The 24544-nt window shown below is 33.8% G+C and overlaps 1 protein-coding gene across 1 annotated transcript in view; it reads left to right on the forward strand.

Annotated features, from left to right (window-relative positions):
- The window catches only part of LRP1B (low density lipoprotein receptor-related protein 1B), a 542706-nt gene that overhangs the window by 503592 nt on the left and 14570 nt on the right, over nucleotides 1-24544 (forward strand). Inside the window, exons 43-44 of the mRNA XM_012650500.1 lie at nucleotides 18595-18671; nucleotides 24278-24368. Coding sequence (XP_012505954.1) covers nucleotides 18595-18671; nucleotides 24278-24368 — 168 coding nt within the window. The remainder of the gene's footprint in view (nucleotides 1-18594; nucleotides 18672-24277; nucleotides 24369-24544) is intronic.

Genomic DNA, 24544 nt, shown 5'->3' on the forward strand with positions numbered 1-24544 from the left:
AAAAAAAAAAAAAAAAAAAAAAAAAAGCTAATGTCTTGGTGCCTGTATTGTATTATGATATGTGGAAGCCTATGATATAACAATTATTCTATTATCATTGTAATAGCACGTCTTTCTTCATTAATAAATTCTCAAAGACCAAAGAGTCAGAAAATAAGAGAAAAATGATCTATTTTACCACGACTTTTGGTCTGCTTGTCTCGTTTCTAAAACTACTGTATGATGTTTCCTGAGTGCTATGGAACTCACATGAAAGATCTAAATAAAGAACAAAAGAGGCTTAATACAGCATCTTATTAGGAATACTTAATTGGATTAATTTTGCTCTCTCTTCCCCTTACCTTTTGTTTATTATCTGCTTTTTTTTTTCTTTGAGATTCTCTCTCAAAAATGGGTAGGGAATAAGAAGAAAGTCAGGTATTAGCACCTGCCCTTGAGAGCCTCTGAGTCTACCTGAGGGACGAGATGAGGCAAGAAGGAATATGGCAGGTGCTTTGGGCATTTGAGTTGTGTAAGATAAATGGTGCTTGTGGAGGGATATCAGACAATAATATTAATAATTATTAATATTAATTATGGTAACAATAACTCTCACAAAATTGTCATGCTAAGATAGGAGTTTGAAATTCATCCTATGAGCAGCAGGGGAACATTGGTACCATTCGAAATATTAAGTGTCACAATCATGTGTATGTTTCAGAAAGGTCTTAACGACGTGGTGATCTGTTAGAAAAGTAGCCCCTAGGTTTGAAAAAGTCGATTTTATAATGACTCCCAATTTGCAATAGAAAGGACGATAAAGATTTTCAGTTAAAAAATGACTAGTGGGTTTATTAATAAACAAAGCACAAAGAAAGAGTATAGAGGACCTTGTATCTCAGGATTGTAGTTTGTTTTGTTTGTTCACTTTTTCTTCTCTGTGCCTCTTTTCTCATCTTAATGTGGAAATGCTAATAGCATCTATCCCTTAAAATTGTTTTGGGGATAAAAATGTCTTCAACATGATAAACACTTAACAAAAAAAGTAAAATCTTAAAGCCATTGTAATAGACCAGACAGAAAATAACCAAAACCTGGTATAATTTGAGCTGCTAGGAATCCGAAGTTGAAAAATAAGTTGAGGTTTCTTAAAAAGTGCGTGTTACTAAAAATAAGCAGTATCTGGCATCAACGAAAGGTTAATAGTGCGAAGGCAGTGACAATAATGGCGATTGGGAAAGGAACTGCAATAAAGGCAGCTCAAGTACTATTGAGGGTGTCCGTCCTCAATTACCTTAGAAAATATGAGTGGAATCTAGCTTTATAAACATTTTTGAAATGAATTTTTTAAAACACAGAAGGATGCAAAGTGAATATGTAAGTACCAAAGGGACATCCATTTAGAGAGTGATCTGAATTAAGCACTTTGTCATTTTCTTCATTTTTGTGATTGTTCCAAACTAATTATTTTATTAAAAGTTCAGCATTATTTTCCAAGTCCTTAGAGTGAGAAGTACATGAGGAAATTCACAGGTACTAGAGAAGCTTTTGTTAAGGCTTTTGGGAGGAAGATAATGAGTTCTCTTTCTGTCACAAATTTTTAAAAGGTGTGAATTATCCCTCTATATTATGATGGCTAATTAAGGTTTTGGTTTCTCAAAATATTGGCTTTGCAAAAAGGAGACTGCACAATTTGTTCACTGGTCTTCCTGTCAGCCTGCGCCGTACTCATCCGTGTGGACCAGTGACCTTGTAGCTCCATAGAGATTATTTGAGACGAGCACAAGGAAGTTGTCATGAGTGACTTCAAACAGATCACAACTTTTCAGAGGGGGTATTGAGCAATTCAGCGTCAGCAGCCTGGTTGTCCACATTTCAAGAGTCAGGTCATTGCATGTCCCTGGTTTGCTTTCTGCCCCTTGGCATATTTTCAAAGCACAAAATATAAAATGTGCATGTATTATGGAGCAGTAAAGGCCAAGACGATTTGTCACATCAATATCTATCCTTTATCATCCCAGGTATAAGGCTGTAGCCTGTTCTAGCTTTCACCATGCAACTCATGCCATGGGGAAGAAAACAACACAGGTATATTTTTCTGTGCAATTTAAACTCTGATTTGTGCTTTGAGAGTACAAGCGACACTGCTTAATAAAGAACAATGTTCTTTACAATTATTATACAATTATTACATAGTTGTATACTGGGCAGATATTGGCATGTAGCTTTGATGTGGTCATGTTATTTTCCTTGATTTTGGGGACATATTCTTGGCATTTAATATAATCAGTCAGTCAGAATAACCAAAGAAAGAAAACATAACACACTATATATTATTTTTGTTTGTGTAACTGTTGCCACTTTAACAATTTAAATTCTTTTGTCTCTATTAGCCTGCTTTCCTTAGATTTTTACAGCTATAACAAACAACCTCAAAGTTTAGATGCTTATAGCAAAAAAGATTTATTTCTTGCTCATGTTCCATGCTTGAACAAGTCAATAAAATTATATTAATTAACCTTCAACCTAGCACTTGATCCCAAATGAACCCTATACAATTCCCAAATGAGGATTAGACTCATATGCTTACCAGTTGCTTTAGTTTATAAATTTAAACAAATTAAAAATTGCTTATATTACCATCATTTAGGGAAATAATTTATTTCTTGTTTTCTATACTAGGATAGTAGCAGAAAGAGACATCATGTTAAAGGAATAGAGAAACTAAGGTTTAACATTTTTTCGTTGGGAATACAAATCAGAAATTATAATTATATTGATATTGGTATGCCATATGCAATCTTTAAATTTAACATTTATAATATTGCTTATCATTTGAGTTAAACTAATTCAGATGCAAATTTTATATATATTATATTTCTCAAGAAACCTGGAACTATTATTATTACTATTTTTTTTTGCTTTTGAGAAGTTTAATTTGCCTTGGTAAAAAGAAAAAAGGAAAAGATGAAGGAAGAAAAAGAAAGACGAGGTAGTGAAAGAAAACCATATAAAATAGAAAGGAAAAAATGTAAATTAGGATAGGAAGTAGATTTAAGGGGAAAATAAAGGTTAAAACACAAGAGGCTAGATCTGTGGTAAAGTGTGACAAAAGCAGGAAGCGTTGCTCTGCCTGGTAATAAGAACTGAGAAACCGGAAGTGGGGTGAATTGCCTGAAGAGAGACCTTTTGTGAGAAGCAGAGCCTAGATTTCAACTCAGGCCTGTCTAATTCCAAAACTCACGCATGCTGTTTGTCACTCATCCCAGCACTTAAATTTCAACCAATCATTTAAATTAATTGATAGAATTAAATTACATTTAATTGTATATTTATTGTTTTTTTATATAAAACTGATTTCTATATTAAATTACCCATCAGGCAAATACCTTTAGAACAGATTTTTTGTCACAGAAATAAAATAACATTTTCTTAGTTTGCTGCACCCTGGGACAAGAAATGAATGGCACACAATTTACATCATTGAATGAATAAAATTTATATATGCCCAAGTTGCTAGAATGTAATCAATCTAATTTTACAAATGGAAGAATTGATGAATGAAAGAATGAAAGAAAGAAGAAACAAAATTTAAAAAAAAAGAGTTTACATTGGTTCTTATATCTGAAATATTTCACATAATATATTAACATTTCTTTGAATGAGCAATGACTGGTAATCACCTGAAAGCATGTTCTTATAAATGGTGCTATACATTCTGCACAGAATAGGGTATGCACATGTATATTACACTTCTAGATATGGATGTGTATTCATATGTGTTCAACTATGCTCCTCCATGCCTTCATGCATCCATTCATTCATTTTGTCAAAAGGAAACATATTGAACAACCAAATTACCTATTGACTATGTATCAGATATTGTTCAAGAAATGAGTGAATAAAAAGATGAATACTACATCATCTCTACCTTTTAGTAAATTATAGTCTAGCATAGTCATAGGCAAATGCATATTTAGATGTTTACAAATGTATGTATAAGCAGAGACCTATGAAAGTAGAATATAGCATATTTTTGATTGGATGTTGATCAAATATATAAAGACATTTATAATTGATGCCTGTAGCAGTTTTCTCTGTTACGTAAAATACCACTGTAGTACTTTATAACATTTTAGATTTATTGAAGACATTTGTCTCTACTTCCTGAACCAATTTTTAGAGCATTGCCTGCTTAAACCTTCTCACCTTGAGTCTAGGAAAAGTAATCAAACACTAGGATTAGGAAAGATGTGTGTGTGATAGGCATCTTTTGTCACAAGCTTTCAGATGTTTCTGTCTGCAACATGTTCTTATAAATGTTAAACAAATCTGGTGAGAATTTTGTAACTAGTTAACATTTATGCTGGATAGACAAATTTGTTAATTCATACTGAAGCTTGATTTTAACAAATCTTTCTCATTTTATCTCAGTCTTTTTTTTTTTTTTGATGGCTTCTTTTATTTTTAAACAATTACAATTTAAAAAAAAAGTTTTGAAAGTGAGTGTCCTAGATTTTGAGGAAGGCTGAATGGTAGTAATTGGGTGGTTGAAGCTGATACTAATACAAGATCCCTTTATCAATTACAAATTGTTTGGTTTTGGAAAGCTTTGGTGTTATTACACTTTTCGGTGGATATGCAAGGATAATTAAGAAAACTTGAAAACTAGAACAAGGGCTATGCTGAGAAACCAGAAAGAAGATAGCCATTTGTATATCTAATTCATTTCCCAATGATTCAGACTATAAATTAAACAAATGGCTAGCATCAGTATTTCTATACATGAGTGCTGCACCTAAAAATAAATTGAATATTTTTAGAGTATTAGAGTTAGATATTGCACTAATAAAATCATTCACATACTCAAAACCTTCTAATAACACCTCCTGACGTCTTACTATTGCCCCAGATTTGTACAGGATCAATATATCTTGAACAGTACTTAATTACAATATATTTAAGAGATATTGCAATTGGATGGCTATGCCGGGTATTCCCATCACAGTTTCAGGTCTCATTACCCTGCATACACCTCAGAGACCCTAAGAATTAGGAAAGACCTTCATTGCATTTTTATAGATAATTTCTTTATTGTTTATTCTTACTCTGTGCTAAAACATAAAATATCCAGGTAGCAAGCTAGGTGCTTTGTCTGTGTGGTAGTAAGCACTGAGATTTCCCCTCATGGCTTTGTATGTTTTTAAACCGATTTTGAAATTGGCTTTCATCTTGAAAGCTTCCACTGGTATTGCATACGTTCGAATTTTCTTCCTACCTTTAGCTGTAGAATTGGAACCACTGTTTCTAATGTAATAGCCTTCTTTTATGTCTTCAATTACATCCACATAATACTGAATATTAATTTTATGATTATTTCTTTTCCTTTTCAGTCCATATGTGTAATATGTTCAGTTAAGTAGAAATAGTCTACTCACTCTAAAAAATATCTATGCCTCTCTGATCAGCTTTCATTAAAATTTCCCGGAGAATATCTAGATGGTAAAGTGTTCCATTCCTAGACGTTTCATATTTTTGAAATTTATTCAGTCATCATTTAACACTTCAGTGGCCATTTATGCTCAAGCAGGATTGCACAGAATTTCACGTTTAAACATTTCTAACTTAAAGCATCCAAACGTAACCATCTTCTTTTTCTGGTTAAGTTATTGGTAAACTAGATTTCAACTTTTCTATTTATCCTTAATCCTTAAAATACATAAGTTTAAATAATACATTTTATTAATTTTATTTCCTTCATGGCTACCTCTTCAAATGAAACTTCTCATTAATTTTTACTCTTTCCAAAAATAATTTTTGGTTCAATAAACACTTTATTGAGCATTTATAATTATTATTTTTTACTCTATCCCATTAACACCTCTCAGAAATCAAGAACACTTTCTGATAAAATTTTCTTAATATTGACGTAAGATTAATTTTGACTTAAATCTTATCAGTACTAGTTAACACTTACAGATTTAATGTAATATTTTAAAATTGGGCAATATAATGTATTATTATGCAGTGGAATCAAGTATGCTTATTAAAACAGATATAAATTTAAGATTATAACTTAGGCTATTTGAAGAAAACAATACCGGGTAATAACTAGCTATTGCCAGGTAAAAAGTAACAGTCAAATTTTGATGAGAAGAGTACTTAATAAACAGAAATTATATTACCAAATAGTTTATAAGAAAAAATACAAAATGAGTTAAATATGGAGTAAATTGTTGCAGAAATTCAAAGTTGTATTAACTGAGTCATAATAAGAGTTATACTTATTGTTTTTACATTTTGAATGAATTTATGATTGATGGATCTTTAAAGATACATTAAGTACATCTACAGTATTTTGGAGCACCACAAAGATGTGAAGTTGATATCAAGAAGGATATTAATATATTCCTCACTGTCACTACTAGAGACAGATTATTGGGCATTGCTGACCACAGGTCTGAGTCAATGTGGTAATATTTACAATTTTACAACTCAAAAAATGCATTTGCTTGCATTTTTTTAAATAATATTTTGACTTTTTATTTTTTAAATTTCAGAGTATTAAGGGGGTACAAATGTTTTTGTTACATGAATCACCTTTGTAATGCTTGAGTCACAGCTATAAGTGTGCCCATCACCCAGAAAGTGTTCATTGTACCCATTAGATAGGTATTTGCTCCTACCTTCTGCTCCCCTCCCTGAGACATGATTTCCAATGAGCTTTACTTCTCTCTGGGCATATGTCTACCCATAAGTTAGTTCCAATTTAATAGCCAGTACACATGGTGCTTGTTTTTCCATCCTTGAGAAACTTCACTTAGTATAATGGTCTCCAGTTCCATCCAAATTGTTGCAAAGGCATTAATTCATCCTTTTTTATGGCTGAGTACTATTCTGTGGTATACATATACCACATTTTGTTACTCTATTTAGTAATCGGTGGCACTTAGGTTGATTGCACATCTTTGCAACTGTGAATTGTACTGCTATAAACATTCAAATACAGGCATCTTTTTGATAAAATGACTTCTTTTCCTTTGGGTTAACACCAGAAGTAGATTGCTGGAAAGGTAGGTCTACTGTTAGTTCTTTGAGGAATCTCCATACTGTTTTCCATAAAGGTTGTACTAATTTGCAGTTTCTCACCAACAGAGTATAAATGTTCCTTTCTTTCTGCATCCACACCAGCATCTATCATTTTTGGACTTTTTAATAAAAGCCATTCTAACAGGGGTAAGATGTTATCTCACTGTGGTTTTAATTTGTATTTCACTGATGATTAGTGACATTGAGCATTTTTTCATATGTTTGTTAGTCATTTGTCTATCATCTTTTGAAAATCTTCTGTTCATGTCTTTTGTCCACTTTTTAATGAAGTTGATTGGGTTTTTTCTTCCTGATTTGTTTGAGTTACTTGTAGAATTTAGATATGAGCCCTTTATCAGATGTATAGTTTGTAAATATTTTCTCCCATTCTGTAGGCTGTTTGCTCTGATGACTATTTCCTTAGCTGTGCAAAAGCTTTTTAATTTAATCAATTCCCATCTATTTAGTTTGTTGTTGCTGTAATTGCCATTGGGGTCTTAGTCTTAAATTTCATTCCCTAGGCCTATATAGAAGAATTTTTCCTATATTTTCTTCTAGAATTCTTACAGCTTTGTGCATTAAATTTAAGTCTTTTATCCATCTTGAATTAATTTTTGTGAATGGTGATAGATAGGAACCCTGTTTCATTCTTCTGCATGTGGCCATCCAATTTTCTGAGCATCCTTTTTTGGGTAGGTCTTCTTTTCCCCAGTATGGATTGTTGTCTTCTTTGTCACAGATCAATTGGTTGTATGAGGATGGTTTTACATCTGTGTTCTCTGTTCTGTTCCATTGGTCTATGTCTCTATTTTGGTGCCAATATCATGCTGTTTTGGTTACTATAGCCTTGCAGTATAGTTTGCAGTCTGGTAATGTGATGCCTTCGGATTTTTTTCTTTTGCTTAAGACTGCTTTGGCTATTTGGGCTCTTTTCTGGTTCTAAAAAAAATATGTAGAATTATTTTTTCTGGATTTGTGAAATATGACCTTGGTATTTTGATGGGGATTGCATTGAATCTGTAAATCACTCTGAGTAGTATGGACATTTTAACAATGTCGATTCTACTGATCTATAAATATGATATGTTTTTCCACTTGTTTGTGTCCTCTGTGATGTCCTTCCTCAGTATTTCCTAGTTATTGTAGAGTTCTTTCACTTCCTTAGTTAAGTTTATTCCTAGGTATTCTGTTTTTGTGTGGGTTTTTTTGTTTGTTTGTTTGTTTTTTGTAGATATTATAAATGGTATTGAGTCTTTGGTTTGACTCTCAGCTTGACTGTCATTGGTATACAGAAATGCTACTGATTTATGTACATTGATTTTTTTTTTTTTATCCTGAGACTTTGTTGAATTTATTTATCAATTCCAGAATTCTTTTGTTGGATTCATTGGGCTTTTACAAATACCATATCATATCATCAGCAAAAATCAATAGTTTGATCTCCTTTCCAATTTAAATATCCTTTATTTCCTTCTCTTTCTTGATTGCTCTGGCTAGGACTTACAGCATTATGTTGAATAGAATTGGTGACAGTGAGCACCCTTGATTTGTTCCTTTTCTTAGGGGGAATGTTTTCAATTTTTCCCATTTAGCCATGGTGTTGGCTGTGGCTTTGTCATATTGGCTTTCATAATTTTAAGATATGTTCCTTCTATGCCTAGATTGTTGAAGATTTTTATCATGAAAGGGTACAGAATTTTGTGGAATGCTTTTCCTACATCTATTGAGATGATCATATGATCTTTGTTTTTGCTTCTCTTTATGTGATGAATCACATTTATTGATTTATGCATGTTGAACCAACCTTGCATCCCTGGGATGAAGCCCAGTTGGTCTTGATGGATTTTTTTTTTGATATGCTGTTGGATTCAGTTTGCTAGGAGGATTCAGTTTATGGAGGATTTTGGCATCTATATTTGTAAGGGATATTGGTCTGTTGTTTTTCGTTGCTGTTTTTGTATCCTTTTCTGTCATTTGTATCAGGTGATACAGGCTTTGTAGAATGAGTTGGGGAGGACTCCTTCCTTCTTGATGTTATGAAATAATTTCTGCACTGTGAGTACCAGCTCTTCTTTGTAGGTGAGGTAGAATTCAGTTGTGAATCCATCTGGTCCAGGGCTTATTTTTGTTGGACGATTTTTTATTACTGCTTCAATATTGCTGCTCATTATTGATCTGTTCAGAAGTTGTATTTTTTTCTGATTGTGAATTCAGAGATTGTTTGTTCCCAGGAATTGGTCCATTTTCTTTACATTTTCTAGTTTATGTACATGGAGATTTTTGTAATATTCATGGATAGTGTTTTGTATTTCTGTGGTATCAGTTGTAATGTCTCCTTGTTTATTTCTGGTTGAACTTATTTGGGTACTTTCACTTCTATTCTTTGTTAATCTAGCAAGAGGTCTGTCTATTTTGTTTATCTTTTCAAGGACCCAAGTTTATTTCATTGATCTTCTGTATTATATTTTTGTGTTTTATTTCATTAGTTCTTCCCTGACCTTTGTTATTTCTTTTCTTCTGCTGGCTTTGGGTTTGTTTTCTCTTCTTTTTCTAGTTCTTTGAGATGTGATATTAGGCTGTTAATTTTTGATCTTTGTGTCCTTTTGATGTAAGCATTTAAGGGTATGAATTTTCCCATGAGGAATGCTTTCACTAAGTCCCATAGATTTTGAGAGCGTGTGTCCCCTTTGTCATTCAATTTAAGGAATCTTTTGATTTCTATTTTAATATCATTCTGGACCCAATAATTGTTCAACTGCAGTTTGTTTAATTTTCATTACTTTGTGTAGGTTTGAGTGTTTGTCTTGTGATTAATTTCCAGTTTTATTTTGTTGTGGACTGAGAAGGTACATGGTGTGATTTCGATTTTTTTGAATTTTTTGAGGCTTGTTTTGTGGCCTAAGATATGATCAGTCTTGGAGAATGTCCCCTGTGCTGCTGAGAATAATGTATATTCAGTAATCTGGGGGTAAAATGTTCTGTAAATGTTTATTAGGTCAATTTGATTTAGAGTCCATTTTAAGTGCAGTGCACTTTTATTCAGTTTTTGTTTTGATGATTTGTCCAGCTCTGAAACTGGAGTATTGAAGCCCCTCCACAATTATGATGCTGCTATTTATTTCTTTGTTTACCTCTAGTAAAATTTGTTTTATGTATCTGGGAATTACTATGTTAGATGCATATATATTTAAGATTGTTAAGTCTACTTGTTGAACTGCTCCGTTTATCAGTGTACAATGATTCTCTTTGTCTTTCTTTATCTTTGTTGATTTAAAGTCAATCTTATCTGATATGGAAATGCCTATACCTGCTCTCTTTTTATTTCCACTTGTGTGGAATATTTTTTTCCATCCTTTCACTTTGAGTCTGTATGTATCCTTGTGGTTTAGATGTGTTTTCTGGAGACAGAAGATATTTGGGTTTTGTCATTTCATCCATTTAGCCAGCCTATGTCTTTTGAGTGGAACATTAAGACCACTAACATTGAGTGATGGAATCGATATGTGGAGTGCTGATTTGTTCATCATTTTGGGTATACCTTATTGTTTGTTTTCCCTCTTGTGCTATTGTTTTACGAGAGTCGTGAGTTTTAGGAGTTTTTCTTTGTGTCAGTGATTTTACACTGGTGTCCATCTATTGTGCTGATTTGTATTTTTTTTTTTTTTGGAGACAGAGTCTCACTCTGTTGCCCAGAGTAGAGTGCCGTGGCATCAGCCTAGCTCACAGCAACCTCAAACTCCTGGGCTTAAGCAATGCTTCTGCCTCAGCCTCCCAAGTAGCTGGGACTACAGGCATGTGCCACCATGCCTGGTTAATTTTTTCTATATATTTTTAGTTGTCCAGCCAATTTCTTTCTATTTTTAGTAGAGACAGAGTCTCGCCCTTGCTCAGGCTGGTCTTGAACTGCTGACCTCAAGTGATCCTCCCGCCTCGGCCTCCCAGAGTGCTAGGATTACAGTAGTGAGCCACCACACCCAACCTGTGCTGATTTGTATATAATACAGTTCTGAATAATTCTTGCAGGGCAGGTCTGGTCATGACAGTTTCCCTCAGTGTTTGCTTGTCTGGAATAGGCTTACTTTCTTTATCAATTGTGAAACATAGTTTTGCAGAATTCAAAATTCTAGCCTGGTAGTTATTCTGTTTGAGAAGATTGAAGATGTGGCCCCAATTCCTTCTGGCTTGTAAGGTTTTTGATGAGAAGTCTGCAGTTAGCCTGATGGGTTTTTGTTTGTAGATTCATTGTTGCTTTTATCTTGCTGCTTGCATAATTTTCTCCTTCCTTTTGACTTTGGCCATGTTGATGACTATGTGTCTTGGAGATATCCTATTTGCTACGAACCTTCCTGGTGTTCGATAACCATCGAACCATCTGGATGTCTGAATCTCTGGTGATATCAGGGAAGTTGTCTTCAATAATTCCCTCAAACAAGTATTTCACGCTTTTACTTTTTCTTCTTATCCCTCAGAGATAGCTATAATTCATATATTACTTCATTTCATATAGTCCCATATCTCCCTCAGTGATTGCTCAGACTTTTTTACTCTCTTTTGTGCCTCCTTGAATAACTGGATTAGCTTGAGAGCCTTGTATTCAAGCTCTGAGATTCTTTCCTCCTCTTGGTTTAGTCTATTGTTAAGGCTTTCTGCCGTGTTTTGAAATTACCTAAATGACTCTTTCATTTCTTTAAGTTTTATTATATCCTTTCTTAGGTTGTCTACCTCTATAGAAACTTTTTCATTGATTTCCTGAGATATTTTTGGCATCTTTTTGTTGGTTTTCAACTTTCTCTCCAATTCCCTTCATCTTATTTGCCATCTATATTCTGAATTTGTTTATGTTATTTCACCAATTTTCTTGTGGATGTAGTCCACTGTTTAACTCCACTATGATCCCTTGGGAGTGTTGAACTATTTTGTTTCTTCATGTTGCCAGGGTTCTTTTGTTGGTTTCTCTCATTTGGCTCCTCTTCTCTCAGCTCTGGGTTAATAAGATTGCAAGGTACATTTTCTCCTTTGCAGGGAACTCTCCTGTTTAGTAATGAGAAGGGAGAGGTGCTAGATGGAGCTTTTCTGTCATACTCTGAAGTGTTGACTCATCAGGGGAGTGGTGGGTCAACTGAAAGCCTTTAGAACAGGTGTTCCATTTTGACCCATTCCCCTGTGATTTCCTTAGTTCAAGCCAGTGCTAGATAATCTTTGTGTGGATTAGAGGGTTGTTCCCCAGCTCAATGTTGAAAGGTCAAGTTGGGGGCTGGATGTGATGCTCTCTATGGTGGCTATTGTGGAGGATTGCTCTGCCAGGGGTCACCAAGTGGAGGTGACATTGGCAGCTGGGTGATTCTATTTAGGTAGTGGTTGTGGATGACCAGGTTGTGGGCATTTGCATGAACCAGGTCCAGTAGTGATGGCTGCCCAGGGCTGGTGGATCCTGGGTGAAAAGTTAGAGCTGGGTGAGCTTCTGCCAGCCCAAGGGTCAGTAGTGGAAACTCAGGTTGGGGTCTTGGCACCCTGGCACAATTCTGGTATCTCACGGGTGGTATCACAGGTCTGGCAGAGTCCCTGGAGCTACAAGGGCAGAGCCTTGGGCTCTGGCACAGCAAGAGCTTCTGAGCTGGATCTGGAGATTACATGGGCAGAGCCACATAGATATCTGGGCTGTTCCATCAGCATGGAGACTGCTGATGCCAGTCACAGAGGCAGGGGTTTATCTCAGTGTCCCAAGGACTGCAGAGGTGGGCTGGGGCTGCTGTGAAGCTGAGGTTCTCCTCCACATTGCCTAGGTCCCACTGATGTAGTTGCCCAAGGCTTCTCAGGTGGTGCCTGTGGTCTCCAATACTTCTCTGGTCAGATCTTAATGGCGGGGGGTTGGGGGGGCTGGGGTGCTCAATTCCCAATCACAGGACGTGGCACAGGGGAGCATCTGTTCTGAATATTTTGACTTTGTAATTAAGCAACTGGTACTTTCCTGGGCATGAAAAAGTAAGGATAATTTTTTTTCCTACTTCTGCATTGAATTAAAAGGATCACGGAATTGTCATCTAAAACAATGATAAAATAATAACTCCACATTCTATTTCTACCATTTGTTAGTTGTGATTCTTTAGGCAGATTATTTGAAGATGGATGTCCTCGTTTCATACAGTGGATAATTTCTATTCATAAGATTGTGATAGAATTTGAATACAAGTATATTTTTTATGACAGTACCTGTCCTAGGATCTGTCACAAAGTTTTGCAAATTTTAATCGAACGTTATACAAAATTTCAGATGAAAGTTGCGACAGAAATTTGTGAAGCGTGTTATAAAAATTAAGAATCCTTATGCATACATGAAGTAGTTTTATCTAAGAAGACTGGGAAGCTATAATAGGTGAAAAATAGTTTTAAGGAAAAATCAAACAAAGCAGTGAATAAATATCTGAGTATGTGTCCCAAAATACAATAAAAATTTTTGCATTTTGCAGTGCTACTGTCTATAAGGAGAGGAGGCATAGGAGGTGCTGGAGGCTATATAAAGTGTAGAGCTTTCATATGAGGAATATTATGTAAATATAGTCATATTCTCAATATCAGAAGAGTGAAATTTGGAGAATTAATCAGAAAAAAATGCATTTTGCATGTAATTTTTACTTTTTCTAATTTTCTTCACTAAATTAAAATACTTTAGCATAAATCTGATGCATAAATGTAATCATATTTTTATTTATTATTGAATGAGATTTTAGGAGCACTGAGACATGCATGACACCATGCACAATTTTTCCAAGGCTTCTTTAATCTTGTTGTGCCATTATCTTTCCTGTATGGTGAAAGAAAAGGTTATATTAAAAGATTTTTCTTTCTGAATGCTTCCATCATCATGTTTAATAAGGGCAGCCTTGCACATATACATAAGAGAAGAAATCCAATTTCAAGTTGCTTTAAGGTTCACCTTTGAATTTCACTGTGGTCAGAAGAGTCCATGACCTTTAAATTTGATGAAAAGTGGGAGCAGCTATTAATCTCATTATTTTATTTTGAAGTCCTCCCAAAGTGGGTGACTCTAGACCAACACTTTTGCAAAATGACAGGAGTAGTTCATATAAATTGATCATTGTTACAGTGAAAGATAATACCTAAAAATTGTAATATACCTTCAGTATTTTATATCTGATTTTAATTCTCTGAGTAATAATCACTCTACTACTTCAGAACTATCATTATTTTTGACAAATTAATCATATATCTTATAGCTGTGCTATTAAATGTAATAACTTCTATTTTAAAGATTTTATTTTTCCCGTTATAAATGCAGAACTTATTTTGGTATTCCAAAAGTGTTTATTGTGCTTTCTAGTAATATCTGTATACTATTACCTTTTTACAAGGAGATTCCCCTCTGCTACAGAAAATGATAATTGAAACAAAAAATATTGTAGCTATACAATAATTTCACACACTGTTAAGGGACAGGATGAATTTGCTAACCATGTGTTTCATATAGCAACATTCAGATGAGAAGTAATTACAAAAATAAATAAATAAATAAATAAATAAACTCACAGACTATGTAAATACTTCTACTTAGGTTATTTAATCTTTGGAGTAATCATTCTTGACCTGTAATAATAAAGAAATGAGTAAGTAACGTTTGGTTTAAAAACAAAGTCTGTGGGAATATAGTAATAATTTATATCAAATATTTTTTGAAGTGGGATATGTGAATTACTTTAATCACATTCACTTTGTTAAAATATAGATTCCTGGCTATAACCCCAAACCACTTAAAAAATTCTCTAGTTTAGAGCATTTTATACATGCAGCTATTACAGAAATGAAATAATAAGATTAAGAAAACCATGTAGTAGTAAATAATCTTTCTTATCAATATCAATGGTCTAGGAAAGAAGGGAAGATGTCAAAGAATGTTAAATCAGTAACCATTTACCAGGCAGCTACTGACTGCAGGAAACTGCTAAGAGCAGTAACTTTATTTGATGATATAAAGAAAGAAGAATGAATGATTATTTCACTAAATAAATAGGAATCTATCTATTAATATTTATCTATCTATCCATCCCTGATACAACAGTGCTTAGTTAAAATTCATGGAAGTGTTTAAAAAGTTAAATAATACACAGTAGTATAGTGATCAGCACATAAGATGAAGCTTATTTTCATTACCCCAAGGTTAAGGGAAATGAATGATACACAGGTTTTCATGATGGTGAGAAAAATAAAATGGTTGAGTAGGCCGTGGAGCACTAACTTGAAAATTATCAGGCTGGAGACTGTGGCTCATGCCTAGCACTCTGGGAGGCCGAGGCTGGAGGATTGCTTGAGCTCAGGAGTTCGAGACCAGCCTGAGCAAGAGCAAGACACAGTTTCTACCAAAAACAGAAAAAATTAACCGGGCATGGTGGTGCACACCTGTAGTCCCAGCTACTGGGGAGGCTGAGGAGGAGGATCACTTGAGCCCAGGAGTGTGAGGTTGCTGTGAGCTAGGCTGATGCCACTGCACTCTAGCCCGGGCAACAGAGTGAGACTCTGTCTCAAAAAACAAAATGAAAAAAAAAGAGAGAGAGAGAGAGAGAAAATTGTCCCTTGATGATAGGAAGGAGCAGTGGATTGCAGCAGTACAAATCACAGATGGCCAGAGCATGGACTACGGATTTTGCTTAAGGAATGATGAAAGAAAGGCAGATGACAGAGAAACTATAATCTGCATGGTTATGCAAATAATTCAGTGGCGAATTGTACAGGAAATTTCGATGATCTGCACACATTCCTATTCTTAAATGCTCTGCCATTAATGGCTTTGATCATTGTAATCTACTCAGAGTATGAAGATTTATTAATTTCTATAAAGACGATAAAAATACTTGATCTTAAATCAACCATTAGAAGAACCTGTGGAGCAGCAAATACCTTAACTTGTGATTTTGTGAGGTAGTAATAAGAATGATGATTTCTATTTGATTTAATAGAAAGGAGATTTTTTTAAGATTGAGACAAATGCAAAACAGTGGAACATATTTTATCTTTGGCCATAAAACATTATTTTATAAGGAGTACAGGGAGAATTGCAAGGTGATCATCAGTTGATTAAGACGTATAACTGTTAAAATTAATTATTTCTCCAGTACAGTTTTTGAGAGGTTTTTTCAGTAGGTAATAAGTAAAACATTCCATAAAGATTAGGAATTTAAATGTGTTCCTACAATTTAAAATAGAAGAGGATTATGACCACAAGCAGGTGACTTCTTTCATCTATCATAAATACTGGGTTCCAAGCCATGGATAAATTAGGAAATTATGCCATACTATTAACAAACACCACTTATCCTGCTTAAACAATTTCAGAGTTTGCAATAAGAACCACACTATCCTTATCCTCTTTGTTTAAAAATATCTCTCTGGAGCTCTGAAAGCATATTTTTCATAACTTTCTATATTATTTAATATACGTAATGGTCATGTCAGAACAAAACAGTGCCAATTTGCATTTAATTCAATTCCTGAGCAATTCAATTTTCTGGCTTCAAAGCATGTCAATGTAATGATGAGCCCTGGAGGTTCATATCTCCACTAACACAGCAGAATATACCTTGGGTCATTCCTCTTATTTAAGATGAACCATGATTTTTTTTTTTCTTTAAATTAGGTAATGTAAAGAGCAAATTTTGGTATTTTACTCAATAATTCAATATAATTGCACATATGTAGCCTTGTACGCGTCAGTTTTATAATGAAATTACTGAACAGTCAGTATTAGTTTTTAACTGAAGCATAGAAAACATTCTCAATGGTCGATTAGGAGGATTTGACAGATGTAAAGCTACCTAAGACAAGAAGAATTTTGCAATCATTAGAATTCACTCCAAAGACGCGTTTGCAAAATGTTCCTAAACATCTTATTTTGAATTATCTGTGGACTGTGTCAACAATTATAATCTGTGAAGAATTGGAACAATTTTCTAGATCATTCATCTGCAAAAACCACAAATGACAAAGAAACAAATATTTTTAAAAATCGCTTGTTTTATTGGTTGTTTACTTTATTCTAATTATTTGAAAATGTGCTCATTCCATCACCTCACTTCAGTAACACAGACAGTCATAGACCTGGACTTAAACTGTGTTTATGCATTTTAATGATTTCCTTGGAGGATGGTTTATAATAAATATGATACATAGAAAATTATATTATATAATATGTAAGCTTTCAATGAGTTAACTGAACGAAAAGTTGAGCTGATGCATGAGTGATGACCTGAATCATAACATAAATAATGATATTTTCATTTGAATCATGCTCCATATTCATAGTTTGAATTTATCATTATTAATTAAATAACTATATTCTTAGTAACATTGTCAATTATGCTTAAGTTAATATATGCTTTTTTGAAAGAATTTTTTATGCTGATGATTTGACTTTATCAGTAATGATGATGTTATGAGAATTTGCCCATGTTTTTGGACAGCCAATACTATCTTTACAAATATTATAGATAATTCACATGGCATCATAGAAACCTAGTTCAGAAAACAGCTCCAGCTATAAGAATTGGCTATGACAGAACTGGCAAGACTTTGAAATTGCAGTTATTTAGCTTGGCCCACCATGCCCAGAGAGATCCACTCAGAATGGTTCTGGAAGCTATTCTTTATTGTGTACAACTATTCTTGATATGGTGGTATTTGACAGTCATTTTAAATGAGAACCGAAGCCAATTAAGTTGTTTCTCTGTGGATTTCCTCTGACAGATGCACAGAAGCATCTTGTGTTAGCCAACGGACATTGTTTAAACACAGCTAAAATTATTCCAGCATTGATTTTGATGCAACCATTTAATTATATAGTTGTGATTTATGTTTAAAGAATGGATTTGAATCAGATCTATTATTCTTATTGTTTCTACCTCTCATCATAGTGTCATGATACCTATTTGGTGAAAACAACTTTTCCCAATAAAAACTTGGGCACGTTCTATTGACTTTGTTGTAATAGAAGTATGATTTAAAATGGGAAAGCACTGTATTTTCTTATCTCTGATTACGAGAGTAAAAATTCTGCAGCTTGAACTATGATACAGATCACCATTTGCTGTTTTGGGAGTTAGTTCCACTTTGGACTGAGAACAACCCACAAAACAAATTACAGAAACTTAATGAAGAAGGATTTGCTTAATATGCAAACTCAGTTTTTGTAAGTGGCTACTTATAATTTTCAGTAATTCTCAAATTAGTTTCCATTTCTGAATCAATAGTTCAATATTTCTGTAAAGTGTGCCAATTTTAACACAGAATAAGGAGAAATTACTGTAAGCATAAACTTTAAAAAGTATTTCAACAAGTGAAGTTCAATTGAAGTTACCCTCAGCATACTGACAATATGCAGGAAATTAGCAGAAATCTCTACCTAATATTCATGAATCTATGTGACTGGCTCTTACAACATTTCATTTGGTTGAAGTTACAATATTAGCAGACTCGTGGGTTTTATTATTCACACCTTTTTTGTTGTTTGGATCTTTTTAGATGCTCCACCAACTGGTCAGGCACACAATGTGAGAGGCCAGCCCCAAAGAGCAGCAAGTCTGATCATATCAGCACAAGTAAGTTCTTCACATTTATATTTCGGTTGGTCCACATAGTACAGAAATCATTTTTTTTTCTTTTTTTGTCATTTTTTGTCATTACTGAGGGAGTTGAGCATTGGAACATGTTCTTCATGGAATTTTGCAAGAGATCCACTTCAATACAGGTGTTCTTGAAAGATGAAGCACTGACTTTTCATCTATAAGGAAGAGAATGACAAGAACCAGTATTTATGTGCCCTTTTAGGCAGTGAGAGTTCATCTCAAACTTGGGCAGTTTTCAGAATGCACATCTGCCAACCTAGCATAAGCTTTTCTTAGGAAATATACATCAGCTGCAAAGGCTGCAAATATCACAATGGATGTGAGAATGCTCCAGGAAGAAAAAGAATTCTGTGATTTTTTTTCCATGTTTTAATTAGAACCAAATATATTGTTTTGAAATGCATTTCAATGTGCTGTTGAACAAACAGACTTCATCCGTTAGTCTTAAAGAGAAATAAATTAACCAGCAATTCTTTATAAAGATCAAAACTGACTTATTGTTTTGTCTTTAAAGTACTGGTTTTGAAGTGTATGAAAACACAGATCAACATTTTTTCAAGTCTTTTTGTGCATCTATCGACTTTTTGTGTGTTTATATTTTCTGACAACTTTAAATGGTGTTATAAAGATTTTCAAAATAAAACTATGAAATAAAGTTTTCCAATTCACACATATTTTCATTAATTTGACCATGGAGGGAGAACCTTTGAAAAATTTGTAATGTTTATTGAGTGGGTGAATACATTCTTGAAGAAGAAAAATAATATCCTTGACTGACAAATGCTTACATTACCAGTGTTTCCCTAGTCCTTCACTGCTGGTGAGAAAGATTTCATGAAAACAAACAAAAGCATTCTACTTTGGAGTTTGTAAAAAGGAAAGACACTATTCAGGTCTGAAGTATATAATTTTTGTACCCTAGAAGCAGGCTCCTGATGTTTGCTTATCTACCTGTTTGTAGTCCCTGCCTCCAAATACTTTTATATCATTGCTTAAAGTTGTTCAAGCAACACTGTCCAAATTTCCACCATTTAGAGATTAATTTGGCTTAATAAACATGAACATCTTTGAAAAAATGGCAAAAAGATCTAGAATAAGTAGTTTGGGCTTGAATATTTGAATTTGGAGAGGGGAAGTGAGTGATTCTCGGTTATAGAACATTTTGAGTTTGCCTTGGAATTTGTGTGCTATCCTTAGATCAGAGAAGGGAGGAGGCCTCAGGGAAGGTATGGGCATGTAACTATAGGGAGAAAGCACTGGGATTTGGGGATTTAGTTCATAAAAGGTTAGAGGTGGCTAAATATACTTTGGCTAATTTGATATGCAAAAGAAGAAGAAAAGAAAAAAAAATTCTTTCTCTCTCTTCCCAGGATCTAGGATTCAAACTAATATTACTTGCAGTAACTCTAGAGGCATACTAATTTATATTTTGTAAACTATTCACAAAACTCAATCATTAGGAGGAATTTTTGAAATGAAAAATACATTTGTAGTTACTAAACTATAGGACACACTGAATTTATAATAAATTGGGAATTGCAAAGACAAGATGTTTTAGCCTTTCTTTCATGGTAATTTCTCAATTACTGAATATAAATAAGATACACGGCCTTTAGAGAATCAAAAACAATTTTAAATATTGATAAAACTCTCTGAAAAGAAAGAAATGGAGTAGAATATGTGCTGAATTTTGAAATTTTACATAAGGTCCATCCACAAGGGGAAAGTTTGGTGTTTAGAAAATCATTTGAGCAGGAATGCTCCAGATGTTTTTGTTATAGAGTGGAGTCTCCAACTATTTGCATGGGCAACAAATTCCTTCAGAAGAAAATGCGTCTAAAAACATGCAACTGTTTTAAAGTAGAGAACATCAAATAGGGGGAAGAGTTACAAGTAATTGTAACCCTTTTCCCAAAGATTCTGAGGCTCTTCCTCTCATCACTGATTCAAAGTCATTAAATTTAATGAAACTATCAATGCACATTGAAAGGGCTATTAGCTATGTAAATGTCAAATTATCACAGAACTTGAGCAAAGTTGACCAAATAATGATTCTATTAGAAGGTGCTTATTATCAGGCATTTATGCTTAGAGCAACTTGCTTCACTAACTCCGAAAAGACGCACAGTATTTAAATTAAGTCTTCCTAATATAGGAGGGGTACTTATATTCTCTTGGATAAAGTCCAGAGACATTGAATGATTGTCAAATGTTTCCCAAATTTTAGCAGAAGGCATCCATTCACTAAGAAATATAATACTTTAGAATGTGCTTTTAAATTTGCATTTCCACTAAGGTTGAAGTAGTCTGTCATCATTGGACCTCAGCACAGTCCAGAATTCACTGCCCGTGACTGCCTTACTGTCAATTTGCATGGAGATCCACCTTTCCAATTCATGCACAGCTTTCTTAATTATCTTTGAGTAGAGGTAGTGATGTTTACTGCACCTTGAATTTTAAAGTATCTAAAAAACAGCCTATGGAATTAGGCAGATCTGTTACCCTAGGGCTTTGTGTTTTAAGTTCCACTTAAAAAAGCTAGTGTGGCTCTTAGGAAGGTATTTTGAAGAATTTTAAACTCAGGGTGATAAAACATTTATTACATATTTCCTATTTTAAATTTATATAATTATACTATCCATCATTTTTCAATACAGAAAAAAAAAACTGATTGTATGATACCAGGGACCATAAATTTGCAAATATAGAGATATAACTAAAAAATACCTCAAAATAATGTCTTCATCCTAATTCTCCAAAAACAAATCTTTATCAAATCTGCTATTTGTATGACTAAAAATAGGCATAATCCGATTGATACTACTGTGTGGTAGCCATTAACGATGATACCCATCTTATAAATGATAAACTGAGAGACAAAGTTAAGTAATTGGCCCAAGCATATGTTGCTAGTAAATAGTAGAACTGAGATCTGAACAGTGGTAGCTTGGCTCCAGAGTCTACTACCTCAACTGCTATGTGAAACTATCTCTCCCATGGAAGGTGGCTCTTCATCATAACAATTTAATAAGACAGTTCTTTCTTCTGTTGAAAAAGTGTTGCACAATGAGGCTTCCGAAACCTGTTGCAAAGAAAGACTTGCTCTATTTTTTTTGTGAGAAACTTGTTGAGATATCTTTTCCTACCCTGAACAAGTACGGAATGTACTTTTATCACTTCATAACAAACCATCGGTAATGTATTGTTAAAAAATCACCTGTAATATATATCATTATATTTTACAATATGATATTTAGTGCTATAGATGCTAGTAGGAAAAATACTTATTTTGATAAATCCGTATTTTATAATTTTAAAAATATCTGTGGCTGCCAGTTTCTAACAATATAAACTATTTTACAAAAAAAAAAAAATCCTGCAAACCTGCCGCCCTACATTATTTACCTGCAACACTGAGCATTATTGCAATTACCTTGATTGGTTACATAAACATATCAGAAATCTAGATTCTTAAACAGAGTGCCATAATATATGGAATTGCAACTGCCATCTGTGATAGGAAAAAAAAATCCTTTGTTTTCTAGCATGCATAATTAACAGCTTTCTCTCTTATAAGAATGACAAACTATAGAACAAATACAATCTATTTTTTAAGATAATTTATAATTGCACAGAGGGGAAAGAAATTTTATATACTTAAAAACCAGTGTTAGTAGATATTTTACACCTACCAATTTTACACACATTCTAGCAAAAAAGAGTAAAGTAAGGATATTTATAAAGTAGTGATCAATCAGTTGAAGTCATAGTTTATGAAGAAACCAAGCTGTTGCTGGGTAATTAAATCTTGTGAACAAATGTTAATTACCATCCAAGATGCCAGATTCTCTACTTTCATTAATTACTAATAAATTACACATTCATATAAAGTTCACTTTCCCCAAAACAAGGATGTAATGTAATATCAAACTTACTAAGTTGTATGGTCTCAGCAGCTACATGAAAAAGTAAAATGAGTTTTACATTTAGAAAGTGACTAAAAAAGGTGAGCCATATTTTTTCTTGGATAGAAGAGATGGTTATGTGGCTATTTCACATAAACTATGTCTTGAAGTTACAAAGTGACAGATTATTTTATACACAATATTTCCTTTATGAAGACTGTTTGGTATTTTGGTAAGTGATCTCCAGTATGGACTATCTCACCCAGATATCCTATGGCCATAGAACTACTAAAAAAGAACTATATTTCTATAATAAAGTCCCTAAGTGCCTTCTTATTATGCATGTATTACCATTAATTTCTATCCCAGTACTTTTACATGCACATGTATTTATGAAAAAATAAATCATATGATTTAATAATCCTTAATATTCTGTTCCTAAATCATTAAAGGTCTCCACATTAAATTTTAATTAATTGTTGGGTTGTTTTGTTTCTTAGGTTAGCCAATGATTAATCTGACTTGAATGAATCAACTGGATGTTTACTCCAAGTAGACAACAGCCTTTGTTTCATGGGCCCTAGATATTTATCTGTTGGAAAAGTTAACATTAGCCAGTTAATACTCTCCTGTTATCAGGCAACTTTTGTTTTCAGTTTTCTTCTAGCCATATATGACGTACAATCCTAGGTGTATTCTCCTGTGGGTCGCATTATCAGCAAAGGAGTATTGTTGCCTCCTAATTCCTGGCTAAAAATTTTATCACCCTCATGGCCAATCTAGGAATGGAAGGCAAAGGTTCTCCTCAATTTTGCTTTTCCCCTGTGATCTGATGCATACAAACTAAGACCAAGTTTCTTTGACCACTTTTGAAGATCTGTTCTATCAGTGATAGAACCCAAGACCATTCTCATGTACATGAAAGAAGGGGAAAATTGACATGTACAACGTAAGCCAAATCCCCAAAATGTTTTGTTGAAACTGTTCTGAAACTGAACTTGAGAAAGAGAATCCCCTTTCCCCTCTAATTTTGCTGGCTCTAGCTAAGAGCCCTGCATGGTAGATCTTCTTGTCTCTGTTTTATTGGTGAAGAGCATGAGGCTCAAAGTGTTTAAATAACATATTCAAGGACTCCTTTCAAGTAAGTTGTGAAACCAGTATTTATGCTAATGTCTCTCCAAATCAAACACCACGGATGCCCCTTTTGTTTGTCCAGGCTGTCATCTAACTTGCCACATGTACTCATGGCCAGAAACTATTTATAACTAAAGGAACAAAACTAAGGGTGGAATGTGACTCGTGCACTGTGTAAATGTGTATTCAGCCATAGTTGATTTAAAAGTAGTTACCAGCATGTACTTGCATCATTGGAAGTAAAGTGTGTGGTGAGACTCAGAAAACTCAGATTGACAACGAAGTCAGATCTCAAATCTCAAGGCATTTAATGCAATAGGTTTAAATGAAAGCTGTCTAAAAAACGTTTCCAGCCATTCAAGTATTTCATAGGAGAATGATTTTTCAGTAACAAGGGTATGAACCAGAAATATAAATATGGGTGCTCAGCTATATTTTTATTATGTCAATGGTCAAGTGATTTGGTGTAATAAAGTGTTTAGTTATATCAATCTTTACTTCGTTTTATTTATTTCATTTATTCATTGATTTATTTTCTAGGAAGCATTGCCATCATTGTGCCTCTTATCCTCTTGGTGACCTTGATAACCACCTTGGTAATTGGTTTAGTGCTTTGTAAAAGAAAAAGAAGGTAAGGTGCAATGTTCTACATTGTGAATGAATCACACAAATAGTTGCATAAACAGAGATTTTTTAAATTTATTAAAACGTGATCTAGTTATTCCAAGTACAAAGTGCTATGTTTTTCAAACCGATTTTATCCATTTTATTTTAAGTGATTATAACATAGACAACTCTCCCCCTCCC

The sequence above is a fragment of the Propithecus coquereli genome, unplaced genomic scaffold, assembly GCF_000956105.1.
Source record: "Propithecus coquereli isolate 6110/MARCELLA unplaced genomic scaffold, Pcoq_1.0 Scaffold33, whole genome shotgun sequence".
NCBI lineage: Eukaryota > Metazoa > Chordata > Mammalia > Primates > Indriidae > Propithecus > Propithecus coquereli.